The following is an 18,969-nucleotide window of genomic DNA, read 5'->3' on the forward strand; positions in this document are numbered from 1 at the left end:
TGATTGAGAATATTCTCTCTACCTCGGTTTTTGTAGAAGTCATAATATATAATTAACTAATATTAGTGACATGTATTAATTTAGTAATTATATAAATATCATCAATTTATACATGATTTGTTGATTTGTATCTATCTCATACTATATCCACCGTGTCTAAATATATATTGATGGGCAGTCATGAATATATACTATAGATTTGTAACAAGAAGAAGTTAAAATGTAAATGATGGCCTTTTTGCCGATTGTCGGCGTCCCTACAAAATAAAAGAAGAATATTGCTTCTTCTTCAAGCCAAGGAAACATGAACAAAGAACAATTATGGAATTGTGATCATGTTCATACAAACACATGCAATTTCTTGTTATCATTTTGACTTTAACTGTAGTCAAGTTAGCCCCTTTTTTTCATATTCTTTTACTTTGTTGCTTCTTCCTCACACAACACAAGCCAAAAAGGAGGGAGGAAAAAAAAAGAAGAGAGAAAAATACTAGTGGTCTACATTAATACAATAAGAACTTAAAAAAATATATATATATATTAACCTACACATTCTATTGTCCTTGATACTTATTGTTAGTGTAAATTAGTTAGTGACTTTGAGTTGAAGGGATCACCTCATCTAAATGTTGCTGTCTCTTTTCTAATAATTTTTATAGGTGAAATTTAAGAATATTACTGCAACCTAACCATAATTTAGATCTTGTCTAATTCTTTACGTACCAACAAATTATTTTGATAGGGTTATGTATATGCGTCCCTTATAATTACCACATGATCAATTTCTTATTTCAAGATCATGAGAAATTAACTTGCAAGATATCTCACGTCCACGATGATGACTGTAATTATAATCAGATCGAAGAAGCTCAAAATATTTGTCAGCTTAAGCTAATGTGTTTCTGATGCTCTAGAGACTATATTATATCGTTTTGTGCATTGAGACACGTAAAACAAATTAATTATGAGTTTGTGACTCATTTTGATGTTTCAGAAATGCTATGATTCGTTAATTTTCATACAAAAGGCTTCACTAATAATCAAGCGTTTGACTTAACGGGTTCCCTTTTGTGGATTATGCCTAGCTAGGGCTGGTGGCATTATACATAATTAGCATTAGGAAGATCATATTGAACATGTTTAAGTACTTGGATAGTGAAAATTGTTGCCAATATCAGAAAACATGACTAATTTTAGTTATAGATCGATGTTGTGCCTTAGTCACGCCCTAAATACTGACATGTATTATATTTTATAATAATTAATGCAACTACTTGCAAGTTAAATTTCAATTAAAGTTGTCATATTTTCGGTTGCTTAAGTTGCCTGTAATGACCTCTGTTTATTAATTTGTATTATTAAGTTACCTCATAAAGGAGGCAATACACGTATCTCACACACAGCATGCTAGCTGTAATTGTTGTAAAAACACTGCATGTGTTTGAGTATTCTTACGGGCAAGAGAGTAATAGCTAGGTTTTTTAACTTTACGTTTAGTTTATCCAAATCTATTTCTATTAGGTATATGTATGGATAATTACTTGCTCTTTAGTATAGCAGTATGCAAGATGTAACAAATCAATTAGCTAGGTTCATTTAACAATTTGCTTTTTAGTGTAGCAAGTAGCAATATTAAGTATCAGCTGGCGATGAAATATATATCTTGCTTATACCTAAAGAAATAGTTACATCCATTAACATATATATGATATATTGTTGAGACATATGATTAAAACAAAAAAAAAATAATTTTATCTGGTAAATACTCATTTAGTTGTTATATTTGAACCAATTATATAATTAGTCCATATGTATGTATGTATGTATGTATGTATGCACGTATGTATGTGTGTATACACATACACACATATATAGCGCACGCACACAAAGACACATATTTTTTTTACTAGGGAACGACATAACCCAATCCTCTTCCTCTCCTCTTCATTTTGTTCGCTTTGTTTAAGATCCAAATCGAGATCTTTTTCGTCTAAACCGCTCTTTTTTGTCTTTCTTAGATCAGCCAAAAAGTACATCTACGAAAAAAGAAGTGAAAGATATGAAGCAAAGAGCCCTCCCTTACTCTAAAGTTGAGATTAGTTGCTTTTAGTTACGTATAGGTCTATAAGTGCATGACAGCAGACTCCTTCAAATAGGGGTATTTTACAGCCAAAGCTTCATGTAGTGAATGTAGGTTGGTTGATAAGAAAGGATCTAAAGCTCAGCAAATACTACCAGAAAAGCTTTCTTTCTCTTCTAGATTTAGCATACCCAAAATGACAAGCAGCAAGTGGGAGATCATAACAAAGTACCTCACCCGATTCGTGTAGAAAAGAAAAGACAGAAACTCTCATCGCTCATTCTTAATATGGGAATTCTAAATTAGCTATAGGCCACTTCAAGTAAGTCGTCAATTTGAGACTACAGTCCTAGCCATGTATGAAACACCTAAAGCCTATCACCTTCGAGGAATATAAGAGCTTAAAGATTCTGCATTTCACTCAGGTGTGGTGAATTGAAGAGGAAGAGCTTAAAGATTCTGCGTTTTTCTCAGTTCATAAAGTAGTTGTTTCTCTGTGTTTTTTCTGCTTTAGTTGGTTTTGCTTTTACTTGGCTGAAACGATAACGTTTCATGAAGAAGAGGAAGAAAAAAAAAAAAAAACCAAAACGACGTCATTTTGGTTACTTTTGGGGTTTGACCCAGGGCAACCAGTATTTTCCTTTAAGTTATATTAGGTAAAACTACTATTTTATGCTTAATTGAAAAGTCAGATCCAACATATATAAAAGTAATGACATGAGTGTTTAGGTATTTTAAATACAAGGATTATAGTAGCAATTGGCTTGAAGTTTAGAAACTAATGGAGCATTTACCCTAAAATTAATAGAAGTTTTAGATAAAAAGTGAATACGAGAGAGAGGTAACTTAAATATATATAGACTTTAAGTTTAAAATTCCATTGGTTGGAACAAACTAAGGTCATTTTTTAGTAAGAACATTTAATGAAATTTTGCCGAAGCATAATAAGCACGGATGCATTCTCAGAAAGAAATTTTGATTGAATAAGAGAGAAGATAACCAACATTAGAGTTTTATTATCCTCTTTTATGCTCAAGTCCTAAACAACCTGTATTTACGTTGTAGTCCACTGGGGACTCTTTGCCAAAATCCGAACCCATTAAACCCATTAAATTTGGGCTACGTAAGCCCATGATTTAGTTGAAAGTGGATCCAAATATCGAAGCCCACGGATCGAATGCAAATCTTCCTTCCTACTACGGCGTCGTTCTAGTGTTATCATCAGCTAGAATGACAGCACTTGGCAAACGGCGAGAGTGATGAGTCAGTGAGTGACACACACACTCTTGCACAGCTCACGGGTCTCAAAGACGACGCCACATCGACAAACTCTGAATCTGTACACATTCTTGGCCTTCATACAAATCACAACACGCAGATGCAGACCCCAATTGGCAATTACTTCCCCTCTTCTCTTCCTGTAACTGTAAGTATCTTTTTTTTTTAAATATTTTTAATTTTTATTATTGGATAATTGTTGAATTTCAGCTGTGTTATGTAGTTCATGTATAACAACAATACCCTTTTGAATTTTTCTTTTGCTCGTTATAAATTTATAATTTTTGGGAATTTCTTTTTTTTTTTTTTCATTTTTCACGAATTTGTGGTAATTTTTTTGTAATTGCATGTTTTAATTAGATAGATATCCACTCTTAAGAGCTTCATTGCATTTTGGCATAATTTATCTTGGGACTTATGATACACTTACAGAGTTGGATACAGATTACCTTGTGTTGATAATGTCACATCAATTGCCCAAGATTATTGTTTGTTTAGGGTGTATATTCATTTATGATTAATTTGGGATATTAATGATCAACCTTATTGCTTACTTTTTGGCAGGTTGTATCCAATGTGATGGGTGGTTTTGATTAAGAAGAGTTTACTGCAAATATATCTTTGTTGATTTTTTCCAAGTCAACTTTTTACTCATTTACAATGTGGAATTTTGCTTCCAAGGCTATTTCTGGAGCCATTCGGTTGAAGAATGACGCGTTGAAGCCAAGCCAAGTTTCTTCGGAGCTGTCTGACGATGATGCTTCTTTAAACAACAGCAGAGAAGAAGGTTTGGAGTGCCCGATATGCTGGGAATCCTTCAATGTTGTTGAGAACCTGCCCTATGTTCTATGGTGTGGCCACACACTTTGCAAGAATTGTGTCCTAGGGCTACAACGTGCTGTTATTAGATTGCCCACATTACCATTCCAGCTTCCGTTCTTTATAACTTGCCCCTGGTGTAATATGGTGTCGTTGAGGCTGATCTGCAAGGGGAATCTCAAGTTTCCTCAAAAGAACTACTACCTCCTTTGGATGGTTGAAAGCATGAATGGTGATCGGTCCAAATCAAACCCTCATTTCCGAGGGGATCACCAACCGGCCAGTTCTTTGAATAGAAACTCTGCTGTTAGAAATCAAGTTAGCCACGCACATAACGGGCGAGCCACTTGTAGTCATGTGTCAAGGCAGTCTGAAATCCGTCGTGATGAAGGCCGATTTCTTACTGGCCACCTTAATGCTGAAAGACTACAATTATCTCTTCGTAAATCCTTGGTTTTCTTTGCGCAGCTGACAGCCAAGTTCCCGTTGATTATCGTACTTATTTTGATAATCTTGTATGCAATACCTGCCAGTGCAGCCATCTTGGCCCTTTACATTCTCATAACCATTGTGTTTGCTATCCCATCTTGCTTGGTATTGTACTTCGCCTTACCCATTTTGGATTGGTTGGTTAGGGAAATCATAGCTTGATTGCCATCAGTTTTGCCCCTTGTGCCTGATAATGGCTTGACACCTGTGAATCAACTTATGGTGCAATTCGACGACTTCTCCTGGTTATTTGGATTAGCTATGTTTTTGTTATGGATTAGTAGTGGTGTTTTCTTTTCTGTGAGTGTATTTGTGTTTGTGTGTGTGTGTGTGTGTACACACACTCACACACACACACAAACACACAGGCAGAGCTCTTGCAAGAATACAAGTACATAGTGGATTTCTCCTCTCTATTAAACTTTCATGGTCTAGTTGCGCGTGTGTACTTGATTGAGGGTCAGGGTTAAGTACAGGAATTGAAACCTTCATCATCTAGTTGAGTTTTTCTTATGTTTTTGCCCTTCAACTGAATGTACATACCATGAGTTTTATTATGTAATCAAAGGTAATGCAGTGTCATTCAGTTTTGGATGCTTTCTTTATTTGTATGCTTTTAGTTTTTCAGCCACAGGCAAAATAGCTAACATCATGGGGTCCAAAGAATTTTTGGAATTCAACAAACTTTGATATGTCCGCATGAATGAGAAAAAGAAACGATTCCATCTGGCACTAATTCATGCAAATACAGTATATTATTACCAGTATGTTGTTACCAGCAAAAAGAAAAACACGATGAATCCAATTTTATTGGATCCATCTCTCATATGAAATGAAGCTGCTTTCTTGTTAAAGGGTCAATGAGACTTCATTCTTCTTACTCTGTCATTTCAATGGGTCAGCCCCTGATTAAGAGAGGATTTGCCCTTGTGATCGAATTATTGCAATGGGAGCCGAACCACACTTATCAATTGCAGACATAGAGAAAGAAAGAGAGTCCAATAAGATGCGCTCATGATCACAAAGAGTAAGAGTAACTTAATATTTTTCCCTGCTATATAAAGCTTAGATTCCAACTAATGTGAGTTGGCACATGATACGATACAACAGTCATGAATATAATTTCAGATGCAAATTTTATGATAGTGTTACACATTTTAGACTGTATTATAATTGCATGAGTGACTCTATTTTAAGTAAAATGCCAAATAAAAGACAAGAAAATAGCATAGAATATGAGATGGGATTAGGTTCTAAAATTAGCTATGCCAGTAATGGCTGGGGAGAAATGATTGCTCATAATAGCGAGCTCTCTAACAAAAGACCGTTTCTCTTGGGAGTTGGATTTCGGTCTCTCTCTGTCTCTGAAAAATAACCCTTCAAAGAAAGGCTTGTGTTTCTTTCTTTGCGGGTTCAAATTTTTCTTCAACCAACGCGCTTGTCCGTTGGAAAAAAAAAAAAAAAAACGTTTCATTTTTATTTCTTTCCTGCACATATTACTCCTCTGTGCCTTGTTGTTAGATATTCTTTGCAACCATGTTTCTGTTCCATAGATTTCTTGTCAAGACGGAATTTGGAAACATAGGTACGATGTTTGAACATTTTGCATTGAGCTATTTGCAATGTTGTTAGTGTAACGTGTCATATGAAATGATTCTTTGTTGTTTTTTTGTTGGCTTAATCAGATGAACTTTTCCTGTTGTTTGATTTGCATGCATGTTTCTATTCTGGATTGCAGGATAGAACTTTAAGGCATTTTCTTTTGTATGTTTGACAATTGAATCGAGAAAACGGTAGAAATTTTGTCATTCTTGTATGGATTGCGTTTGAAGCTATGCACCTTGAATTGAGCCATTGTGTAAAATTTTATTTATAAGATTGACTCAGATGTGTGGTATGTTTACAATTATAGTTATTGAGGGTATTCATGTCTGCTATTTGGCCAACGATCTCAAGAAATGGTGAAGTTGCATGTATATTAACCAACAAAAGCACCATGGGGAGTTTCATTTATGTAACATTTTGTTTATTCTATTTTCCTTTAAATTGACTTTTCTATTCAATAGTGTTTCAGGTTAGAAGGAAGCCACAATAACTATACTAGTCTACTGATGGGGTAGATTATCATGGTACTTGTTTCGATTAACTATGATATGGTTTGCGGTGTTAGAAAGGAAGATTATTTGCTAGGGGATCGATCAGTTGATCAAGAATATCAGAACCCATGATTTTTTATTTCCTTTTTTAAATAATCGTCATTGATGTTGATGCAATAGATTGTAATGTGATCGAGAGTTCACAAATAGATATAATGTAACATGAGTGTTTTAGATGTTTTGTGTATGCCAGGGCTTTTATTCGATTGGTTTCATAGTTCTGGTGGTCTCCAATTCTATAATGTAAGGAACAGCAGTAATAAGTAAAAAGAATTTTGCCTACTGACTGCAGAATTGCCTTGAATTGAACCATTAATTTGGGATCTAAATAACTCTTTCCTTTTTATTTATTTTTATTTTTGGGGTGGAAAATGGAACTAAACAGGTTAATGTAACTACTTTCAGTTGCATAATGAACTAATTAAATATAGGTGGGGAATGGATTGGTTAAATTTAAACACCACTCAAGCTTTCTTTTTCTAGTTTTAGAATTTATACTATGAACATGCATTATTACTTTAGAAGTTCAGTATTATAATCAATACTATGAAAAACTTATGGTTATTTATTTTCAGGATCATGATGATAGCAGCAGCATATTTTTATGAGACTAGTGGTAAGAAGTTGCTTCGACTTATTTCCTTTTCGTCCCAGTTTATGTTCTCCTTTCCTGCATGTTTTATTCATTTCTGAAAAGACTTAAAATTTGCTGCAGGGTTCTAATATTATTGCTTTGTTTGTTTGACTAATGTCCGGTCTGGGGATCAATACTCCTACTATCTCAGATGTAGTTCATCGTGAACACCACACAAGATGTAATTCCACTGGTAGCAACCTCAATGGAGGAGTTAGGATTCTTTCGCGTTATCGCAGACCTTCATTGAGTTCCTGTCATGATTTTTGCAAATTTGGAGTAGAGCGTGCGCTTGAGATAAAGGCAAGAGGTCCCTTGGCTCTGCCGAAGAAAACCATTGCAGCTGTAGGTGATGGCCTGGTTGCAGCAAAGACTGTAATTTCAGCCGAAAGAAGGAAGAGTTTCCCTCTTCAACTTAAATCTTTCCCTGCATCTAAAAATGAGAAACTTGACTATCCCATTATGAATGGAGTAGTTTCACCATTAACTGTGGAAGAATCTGTCTTGTCAGAACAGGTCTCACCACCTGTCAAGGAAATAGAGCTTGCAGTGGTACATGTTGATGATCCAAAAACGAAGCCAGCTGATGATTGTAAGATGAATCCTGCTGAAGTTCCAAAGATGAAGCCTTTGCGACTAAACCAATCTTCTGGCAGAATGCAGAGATGTTCAAATAATGAAGGACAGTTGAAAACTAAAACAAGCAAGGAACTAGGAAATCTTTCAACAAATTCACCCAGAGCTTCTAATAGCCGAAGAGGAAGCAAAGCCAAAAGAAGCAAAGATATGAGGGGCTCAGCAATGGGTGAGAGAAAGGTTTTGGCACTTCCATCCATTTCTTCGTCTCCTAAGCAGTCTCCCAAGAAAGTTTCAAGCAGAAATGCCGAAAACTCAAACAATGTGAAAGGAATTTCTTATTTGAGTAATAGAAAAAGAGTCAGGAAACTCAAACCTGAGCAACCCGGCTGGGAGGATGTACCAGAGAAGACTTTGCATGTAGTTGAACCAGACTCTGAGGACAAAACTCCAGGACCCATTAAAAATGTAATTTGTGTGACTGACTTGTCTCCAACCTCTGAAGATAAAAGCTTGTTACATGCTCAAAATGGTACTCACACTGGTCAACCATCTGCATTGTCTGCAAAGCGGATCTTGAGACGTACTCAGAGTGGAGTTCCTGCCACTAATGCACCTTCATCCCGTCCTGCATCTGCAAGGCGGAATTTGAGACGCACGCAGAGTGGAATTGAGGCCACTAATTCACCTCCATCCTGTCTTCCATTTGCAAAGAATAACTTGCAATATACTCAGAGTAGAAGTCATGCTGCTAACTCACCTCCATCCTATCTTTTATCTGCAAAGCAGAAATTGAGACGTACTCAGAGCGGAATTCAGGACACTAATTCGCCTCCATCCTGTCCTCCATCACCTAGGAAAAAAGGCTCAAGAGGTACTCAATTTGGAACTCGTACCTCTTCATTGACATCGTTGACTACATCTAGTGCTGCCTCTTCTGAATCTGGTAAAACAGATGCCAAAAACCAAACATCTGATTTGAAAAAGGAATACAAGAATGGACCTAGAAAGGGTGGATCAATTTCTTCAAGAGATGAGCATTTTCCGGGTAAAAAACTGACTTTTAGGAGAGGAAAGGTTGTTGATCTTCACCCTGAGGACAGTACTCCAAGACTGAAAATTCGGCAAAGTGTGCTTGGTGACAACCAAAAGGGTAAAGGTGATGCTAGGATGGAAACCCCTGGAAAGAATGAAGCTAATACAGCTGAACTACCCCCATTCCCTGAAAAGAGAAACTCTACATGTACTGAAAACAGAACTCCTTCCACTCAATCACACTTATCCTGGCCTCCATCTCCTAAGAATAATAGCTTGAGTGCTACTCAACCTGGAATCCATATTGCTCATTCATATTCATCTTCATTGGCATCAGTGTCTGCACATAGTAAAACCTCTTCTGTAGTTAGTGAAACTGATGCCGAAAACCAAATATCAGATTTGGAAAAGGAGTGCAAGAATAGGCGTAGAAAGGATGGAACAAGTACTTTGAAAGATGAGCAGTCTCTAGGCCAAAAGCTAAATTTTCGGAGAGGAAAGGTGGTTGAGCTTCACCCTGTGGATAGTACGCCAACAAGACTGAAATTTAAGAAAAGGGTGCTTGGTGACAGCCAAAATGGGGAAGCTGATTCTGGCAGAAAAACTGTTGAGAAGAGAGAAGCTATAGCATCCCGATTCTCCTCATTCTCAGCAAAGCAAAACTTGAGGCACACTCAAAATAGAATTCAGTCCAAACGCCTATCCTGGCCTCCATCGCCTAGGAAAAAGGAGTTGGGAAGTACTGAACTTGAACTTGGAACCCCTATCACTCGATCATATTCATGTACAACTTCATTGGCATCATTGTCTTTCCATGGTGATGAATCTGATAATGAAAACCAAATATTGGATTTGGAAAACGAATTCAAGAAAATGCATGAAATGGATGGAAGCGCAAGTAGCTCGAAAGAAGAATGTAATCCGGTCCAAAAGCTAACTTTTAGAAGAGGAAAGGTGGTTGGCATTATTCAGTCTGAGGATAGTGCTCCAAGGAGGCTGAAATTTAAGCGAAGGGAGATCGTGCTTGGTGACAGCAACCAAAATGATACCGGTGATGCTGGCAAAACAATTCTTCGCAAGGCAGAGGTTAATGATGGTACTAAAACAGAATCCAACGCTGTTGGTTTGAAACATCAAGACGTGGAAGGAAAAAATTTGGGCAGTTTGTTCAATAATGTGATTGAAGAGACTGTAAGTAAACTTGTAAAGTCCAGGAAGAGTAAGGTGAAGGCTTTGGTGGGGGCTTTTGAAACCGTGATCTCTCTTCAGGATTCCAAGCCCGTGTGACAACTACATATTGAGTTACCAAAAGGGTCTGCTGCGTTGTTTATGCATGGAACGTCTGGCTGTTTTGTATATAATTAATTGAAAACCTGGCGAAAAGTAAAGTCACAGCCTTTGGTCGGCTGAAGAGTGATTATTTTCTCTTTTTTTTCTTTTTTTTTTCTTTTTTTCTCTTTCCATTTTCTATCTATCGATAATCTATGCCCTTTAGAAGAGGCAAATTTGTATCTGTCTGTACAAAAGAATCTGCAGAACGAGTTCAAATGTTGCAAAGTGATCAACATTGATCGCTTCTTTACTAATAATATTTGAATAAACTTAATATCGTAGGTTTTGTTCATTGAGAAAACTTGTATTATGAGTGTTCCTAAGTTGATTATAAGCCGACTGTATATCAGCATCCACCCTGGTCAGACTCTGAATTACATGGGGATATTTTTGTGTGTGTAGGGAGGCATTTCAGCAAACACCAATCTAAATAAAGTTGTAGGAGGCATGTCAGCAAATATCCAATCCACCGAAAGCTATAGACTAATCAAACCGAGCAAGAATCCTATCAAAGACCAACAGCCGCAAGAGCAGCATTCCTTGCAGCTGCAAAGCAGGCATAACTCGTACTCTCACGAAAAGCATCAGGCAAATTGGAGTCTGCTTTATGATCTCTGACTATAAAACTACTTCAAATCTAAAGTTGGTCTTGGTTCACCACAATCTCCGCACTCAAACTTACACATGTGCCCAGACTGAGAAAGATGTAACTTTAAATCTTTAACGGATGCATAAACTTTAAAACAATCTTCGCACATTACCGGTCCAGGAAGGAACCTTGCATTTATGACCAACAAACTCTCCTTTAGGGAAGCATGCATAACACCTGTCACACTCTGGCCTGTTATGACCTTGAAGCGACCGGGAATCCTCAAAGTCCTCGGAACAAGTAGGGCAAAAAAACACCATCCTAAAATGAAATAACAAATATATATTTAAGACAAAAAAACTGAAGACCAAAAGCTTTATAGCCTGGTATCGTACATAAAATAGTCAAAACCTCAAGATTATTATTTTTATGAGCAAAATGAAATTCTAAGGATGGCAAATGGGCTGGGCCTGAGCTTCCTAACTTTTCCACATAGTCTTGCTGAAATTGACAACCAATCTTTATTTTAAAAACAAAAAATCAATTCATATATTCATCTTGCTGGCATCCAGGAAGCAAGTTCAGGAAACAATTGTTAAAACTCATGTAGCTAACAAGTTTACCTATTAACCTGTCTAACCCTAATGGTTTTGGCTTGATTATTGATGATTGTAGAGATTTGGAGATGTCTGTAGGAGAAGTGATCTCTCATTTGTTCGACGATCTGCGAACACCGTTGTCAATGTTGTTGCGCGGGTGGGGGGTTCTTTGTCAGATCTAAGAGAGTGGAGACATGTTCCACCTCCTTGGCTGATTTCCGTTTGTATGGTTCTTCTGGTTAATTCAAATTAGGTTTTCTTCATTAAAAAAAAAAAACAAGTTTACCTATTGTTTGTTGGCCCACAATTTTAAAACATAGCATAAACTTTTGGTACCTTTGTGACTTGTCTTTCAACTGTGCACATGAGATATTGAAAATGCTTAAATTGATTAATCATAGAAACACTAATTGATTCGATTACAAGAAGAGGCCAAGAAATAATAGGACTATTGGAAATTACCGGACTACAGCAGTGGAGTGTTGTGTAGATGTACAAACATGCTATAATGCACATTATGCACTTACAATAGAAAAAATAATATATTCAGTAGAGTTATTATTTCATCCCCCAAAAGCAACCGCAATATCATTAGAATGGCATCAGGCCATTAGTGATAACAGTTAAACAAAGTTCTTAATCCCAGACCCAAAAAATAAATAAATAAATAAAACGAATAATGTACTATAATTATTATTTAATTAATTATAATTATACGTGTACGCACATGATAAAAGATAAATGGCGAATGGATAAGAATCAGTAGTTCAAAAGTACTAAAGAACTTCTCCTTTATTTGGTATTCGTGTTGCTGTCTGCAACTGCAATAAAAATAAAGCTTTAGCTGTTAAGAAACATTAAATTATGTTAAATATTAATATCTGTTAAGTAAAAGTTATTTATTATCAAGTTTAGAGTTTATTAGTGGTCAACGTAACAACCGTTGGAAATATGTTGTCGGATCTAAATTGAAAGACTTCACAGGCAGCTAAGCAGCAAAGGGTGGGAAAAAAATGCCCCAAGTGACTGTTCAAATTAAATGAATTGCAAATTGAAGATTTGCCATGCAAAGCTATCTAAGAAGAATCCACCATCACGTGTAGTAGATCAAATCATTTTTTCCGGATGTCAAGTCACAGTGCCATTTCAAGCAGGGTGGGTAAAAAAGTCGAGGCGGCTCGGTCTAGACCCGTGGGTTTTATCTTTTATGTCCGGCGTGCATAATCAGACTATTGACAAGGTAAAAAGTTTTAAAATTCATTATGAACAGGCCTAGTTAAAGGTTTATGGATAAAATTTGTACCAAATTTGGGCTTTATAATTTATAAAATAGAAAATTTATAATTTATAAGCATTATTTGTGGTTTATTATGTTGTTTTGCTAGTGTTTTTAGTATTAAACTATTAATTTATTAGATAATTTTCTTTAATTCAAATGTTTTATTAAAAATTTATTTAAAAAAATTAATGGAAACTCAAGTCCAGCTCAGGTCCGCAGAGGCCCGAGACACACTCAATCTGTCCAAGTTTAGATAGTCTTTTTGATAGATTGAACATGTTATTAATAACATATGCTCAGGTCTGGTCTTGAAAAAATCCGGCCCAAACCAGCAATTCGCTATTCCCCATTTCAAACAAGCAATGAAGAAAATTGCATAGATAACCTCGTATTTGAAAATGGCACTCAATGTATACATGATCATTTTAGGCCTTTTGTATACCAAATAAAGCTATCTAAATTATGTTAATAGGACGTTAGCGTTTTACGCTTTTTCTATGCCAAGATAAGGCTATCTAAATTCTGTTAATAAGCCTGCAATTTGCTGTTTGTATTGGTTCGAATTTTCAACAAAGATAAGAGTAAGATTTTAGTATAACTTTGTTATTTATTAACTCCTCCTTCAGTAATTATTAATCGGAATTTTTCTTCATACTCATACATTACATTGAAACTATTAGCAATTAGCTGCCGGCAACCGCATGTTCTAGTGATACCATTTCCAGCACTGGGCCATGTAGCGCCTCTCATGAAATTGGCAACAAAGATTGCTGAACACGGAATCGATGTCACATTTGTCAACACAGAGTTCATACATGCAAAAATCATTGCTTCAATGCAAGGGAAAGCTGAGAATTCATCGAGTCAAATAATGTTAGTTTCAATTCCGGACGGATTGGATTTACAAGCAGATGAAAGAGAAGATCCACATAAGCTGATGACAGAAGATCCACAGGCTGATACAGAGTGCAGTAAGAGTTATGCCAGGATGTTTGAAGAACTTGATTGAGAAAATTAATTCATCAAATGATTGTGAGCCGCGTGTGTAATTGCTGATATTAGCGTTGGATGGGCACTGGAAGTTGCTGAGGCTATCGGAATTGCAAGAGCTGCATTTGTTCCTTTTGGGCCCGGAAGCTTGGCCTTGTCACTTCATATTCCAAAGCTTCTTGACGCTGCAATTATCGATCCTAATGGTGAGTTAATTAATATGTGCTCTTAGGACGCACGTTAAGAACAATCTTTGCCAAGTTTAAAGTCCTCGAGCATACGCCTTGTTCATACTTTAGCGGATTTTGATGTAGGATTTGCGGTTTTGAATTATGGATTGATCTCGCTGTCTAATGAAATTCCTGCCTGGAATCGGAATGAGTACACAAGGAGCTTTCCAACTGAACCAAACGTACAGAAGATTTTCTTTGGATCTACTTGTGCTGCCGTCCAAGTTTTTAAAATTTCCAAGTGGGTTCTTAACAACTCTGTTTATGAACTTGACTCGCCGGCCTGCGATTTGATTCCCAGCGTATTGCCATTTGGTCCATTGGATTTGGTAGGAAGTTTTTGACCTGAAGATTCAACTTGCTTAAGTTGGCGTGATAAACAAGCAATAGGCTCGGCCACTTATGTTGCATTTGGCAGGTTCTCAATATTGGGTCAGGAACAACTTGAACAGTTAGCACTTGGTCTTGAATCCTTGTACCAACCATTTTTGTAGGTTGTTCGACCAGATTTTATGAAAATATCGTGTGCTAAACTCCCAGATGGATTTGTTGAGACGGTTTCAAGTTAAGGAAAAATTGTTGAATGGGCTCCTCAAGAAAATGTTTTAGGTCATCCTTCTATTGCTTGGTTCTTAAGTCACTGTGGATGGAATTCAACCATGGAAGGTCTGAGCATGGGCGTTCCTTTTCTATGCTGGCCTAGCTTTGCGGATCAACATCATAATAGAAACTACATTTGTGATGTTTGGAAAATCGGTGTACAATTATTGCCAGACGAAAATGGAATCATAACAAGACAAGAAATTCAAATAAATGTGAAAGCGTTGCTGAAAAATGATGGTATTAAAGGAAATTCATTGAAGCTGAAGGAAATAGCTCGAAAGATTCTCGTAGAAGGTGGATCCTCGTTTAGAAAATTTGATAGCTTTATTTCACAAATAAAAGTACTACGATGTTAATTTCTAGCATAGTTTGCTACACATTTCAATTTCTTTGTTGGTTGTAGTTTCAGCTTCAAACAGCTCAGACATACATCAAACGGCAGCCCAAAAAAAGCATAAAAATAAAATAGCAAAAATAATGGAGGAAATAAAGACTGTTGAATACGGAATCAAGGTCACATTAGTTAGCACATACAATAAGCTGGCCAAAACCATGGCTTTAATTAATGCCAGAAAAAGCTGAAACATCTAGCCTGATGATAACAGTGGTTTCAATTCCTGATAGATTGGAACCACATGGGGCTCACCGAAATTATTTTCAGAAGGTAAGACAGAGCATGTTAAGAGTTATGCCAGGCAGCTGCTTGAAGAACTTGGTTGAGAAGGTTAGCGAATCGAATGATTGTCAGCGAATCATGTTTGTAATTGTTGATGTTAGTGTTCAATGGACGATGGAAATTGCTGAGAGATGGGAATTGCGAGAGGTGCACTCTTTCTCTCCTGTTGCTTCATATGCCTAAACTTATTGAGGCTCGACTTCTAATTTTAAGTTTATGGAATCTGTTTTTTTAATGTCTTTTACCGTCAGTCAAATCAGTTAGTGGTAAAATTTGAATAAAACATAGTTAGAGTGTGACATGTGTGCAATAAGCCATCGTGTTCGGGTGATAAAATACGGCGCTGTTATTTACTCTGGGTCAAATCTCGAAACTAATTGAAGCGACGTCGTTTCCTGTTTTTTTTTTTTTTCATTCTCCCTAAAACGACGCCGTTTGGTTACAAAAAAGATTACCTCTTCTTTCCTTTCTTCATCCTAGCACTATGAGATGAGATTAATCTTTTTTTCTTCTTCATTTTTTTCCCGGTATGCCGCTCCGCGAGCAAGCAAGGAGCAAGAGAATAAAGTGGGATGTGGTGATGTTAGAATTTGCACCTATTTGTGTCTATTTAGTGATTAGTCTGCTAGTTTTTTTGATCTTACGTGGTTTTGGTTCCATGGGTTTGAGAATTTCTCTATTGTTCATCACTCTGGTTTTGTTTTTTTATTGGCTTTGTGAAACACTTGAAATTGGATCGTATTTCGTTTGGCTTCTCTCCAAAGTAGGACTCCATTTTTGGGTGCGTGTCATTTGACAGTTATGCATAAAACTGAGCTTTGGTGGGGGTCTGACCTTCGCCCTTGGGTTTAAAAGCGTGATGGCTGTTGGTGTTGGTGGTGCCGATGGCTGTGTATGTGTGATGGTGGCTGCCAGGCTGATGGTTGTCGATGGTGGTGGGTTGATCCTAGGTTAATTTCTTTTTTACTTCTCCATAAAATGTTGCCGTTTGACTTAGGCAAAAGCAAGATAGAAGGCAGCTGCTTTTCTCTTCCTCCTTGTTTTCTTTAAGAGATTGAAGAAAAGGAATGTTGATCCTGGGTTAATTTCTTTGGGTCAAAACTTGTCAAATTTATTTAGGCTTGCTTTGTTATACAAGTTTGGTGGTATATATTTAGACCCATATGTTATAGTCTTGAAGAATTTATCAAAATTGAGAAACACAATCAGAGCTCAAATGGTGGATTCTGAAACAAAGAATCAGACCAGATTGAGCAGCATTCAAAATTATTGCATAAGAAGCTCGAGCTTATTAACAGGCAAAGTTTCACTGTGCATTTGTGGAACAGACAAAGTAAATTGGTTAAAGTTGAAGATGGGAGCATCATCAATCATTTAATGTTGGCCTCTTGTATCTTCTGCAATTCTTCACTGCCAACTTTGTGAGTACAGAATAAGTTGGACAATTTGTAATTGTCTCATGTTCACATAACTTGTGATTATTTAGAATAAATTTTATTTTTCTTCGCTTTTCTTATCTGTTGGAGTGTTTATCGTCTTCGTTTGTTTCTCACAGATTCAAATTTGCTGTATATAAATGGCTTATAGTTGTAAGAAGACTACTGATTCAAAATAATTCAATCATTATTTCTCTCCTTACCTTTCTTTTAATTTTTTTCCCTTCTTGTTCCCTTTTGTGTATGCTATCAAGTTAATGTTGATTGATTAATGAAAAGGAAGAGAAAGTAGCAACCGTCTTCATTGTTTTTGCTTGCATCAAACGGTGACGTTTTATTCAGAAGCAATTAAAAAAAAATGACGAAACAATGTCGTTTTGTTTAAGTTTCGGGGTTTGGCTCGGGGTTTGACCCGGGAAAACTATCATTTTCCGATAAAATATGGCGAGCACGATGAGGCTTTGAGCCATTTAACATTGCCAGGAAGAAACTGACGAGCAGAATTAAGGCTAGGGGCAATTAAACTAAGGATGAACCTAATGCCACGATGAAAGGGGGATAGGATTTGATTAAACCTATCCATAAACCTATCATGCCATGATCCAAGAGGCAGGGATCTTAATCCCTATAAAACTCCTAAGAAATTTTAAAAAATTTTTTTATCCATTCAACTTCCTAACTAATCTTATCAATTGCAATTTGAGTGCTTCTTCTTCTTTATCTTTTTACTCTTGCCCTCCTTATCCCCATTTGTTATTCATTATTTAAAAATTAAAAGGGAGAGTAGGCTTCTTATTTTTTCTTTTATCTTTCATTTGCTTCTACTCAAAGAATCAGACATTATATTTTTTCTTAGTAAATTAGTGATATTGACTTGAGCTTCAGAAGGTTAATGCAAGAAAATTTTTTTATGCCCTTAACTGTTCTTGTGGTTATAAGTACTCACCAAAGTTAAATTACACTTGCCAAATTTTGCTCAGTTTGCAAGATCAAGGCAAATTTGTCTCTCCAATTGAATAAATGTAAAAGCTGGCATTATAATCTGATTAGTAGCCAATCTATCGACATGCCTAGATTTTGGCAGCAACATCTTGCAAAGAAAGAAAAGGGAATTGAAAGGGCAAGGATATAATATGGAGTCCTCAAGGAAGGAGCCTGAACCACCTTAACTACTTGAAAGTTATAAAGGATATCTCATAATACCCAAAATCGTCAAATGTCAACTTGGGATAGCTAAAATAGTGGCAACTCCTCCACCATTGAAGTTATCACATGTCATCGCGATTTGGTCCCAACCAAGGTCACTACAAAAAAATATTTCTCCAAAGGTCACATGCTCCAAAAAATAAAAAAAGGAGACTAGACCAACAGCTGCGTAAATCATCAACTCCACAACTCAATTGGCTCATTTGAAATAAGCCAATTGGAGTTGAGAACGTATTGTTAGCATAGATAGTCTCATAGAAGATATATAACAAATATTAGAGAGACCAAGAGACTCAAGATGAATAGCTAAATTACTCCATTGCACCTACCTAAAGAGGGGAGTAGGCAATAATAATTCATCACAGAATAGCCAACAATAATTTGCCACGTGTCCAAAATGGCACAAAAATGCCTTCAGGGGCATTCTGTTTATAAGGCCATGTTAGTCTCTCAAAACAAGAGAAGATTTCTCACTCCCACAACAACTAATCTCTGTAATAATTTAGGGTTTCGTTCAAACCCATCATCTTCTCCAGCCCTCACCTAACTTGACAGTCGAAGTAACTTCACCGGCCAATACTGGCATCATCTCTAATGGTTGTTTTCTTTGTTGTCAAGACTGACTCAGCCTGATTCATCCCTAGAAAATCCGTCTTGAAGTAAGACAACTCCCATAATCTACAAATTCACCCCTTAAAGTGAAGTTTTCATAATATTTTTGGGCTGAACTAAAATCAGACTAAAAACAAAATCAATAACAAGGATGGCACAAACTAATTAATGATACCATTCTTTAACAACTTTAATTCCTGGTCTTATCCGACTGTCAAGCACAATACCTTTTCCTTTACTTGCTGCAAAATCAATGTTGTCGTATATCTTCAATGGTCCTTGCTTCTATGTCTATAAACAAACAAATTATCTTATGTATGACATTCCTATTTGCCTCTAGAAATAACGAA

General features: G+C 36.4%; 2 protein-coding genes and 1 pseudogene across 3 annotated transcripts; all 3 read left to right on the top strand.

Moving 5' to 3' along the window:
• The first annotated feature begins 3,339 nt into the window (after positions 1 to 3,339).
• On the top strand, positions 3,340 to 5,260 carry LOC102609192 (uncharacterized). The gene is made up of 2 exons (XM_025099279.2): positions 3,340 to 3,506; positions 3,923 to 5,260. The coding sequence occupies exon 2, from the start codon at positions 4,019 to 4,021 to the stop codon at positions 4,826 to 4,828; it is 810 nt and encodes a 269-aa protein (XP_024955047.2). The 5' UTR covers positions 3,340 to 3,506; positions 3,923 to 4,018; the 3' UTR covers positions 4,829 to 5,260.
• A 1,067-nt stretch (positions 5,261 to 6,327) lies between these two features.
• Positions 6,328 to 10,700, top strand: LOC102615032 (uncharacterized). Of its 2 annotated transcripts, none has more exons than XM_052438625.1 (2): positions 6,328 to 7,438; positions 7,538 to 10,700. In XM_052438625.1, the coding sequence occupies exon 2, from the start codon at positions 7,571 to 7,573 to the stop codon at positions 10,352 to 10,354; it is 2,784 nt and encodes a 927-aa protein (XP_052294585.1). In that variant the 5' UTR covers positions 6,328 to 7,438; positions 7,538 to 7,570; the 3' UTR covers positions 10,355 to 10,700. The 2 variants fall into 2 exon arrangements, with proteins under 2 accessions (XP_052294585.1, XP_052294584.1); XM_052438624.1 differs by having other exon boundaries at positions 7,608 to 10,700.
• Positions 10,701 to 13,614: 2,914 nt separating this feature from the next.
• Positions 13,615 to 15,045, top strand: LOC127901442 (UDP-glycosyltransferase 83A1-like; annotated as a pseudogene).
• Positions 15,046 to 18,969: the final 3,924 nt, after the last annotated feature.

This window comes from Citrus sinensis, chromosome 3, assembly GCF_022201045.2.
Source record: "Citrus sinensis cultivar Valencia sweet orange chromosome 3, DVS_A1.0, whole genome shotgun sequence".
In the NCBI taxonomy this organism is placed as follows: Eukaryota; Viridiplantae; Streptophyta; class Magnoliopsida; order Sapindales; family Rutaceae; genus Citrus; species Citrus sinensis.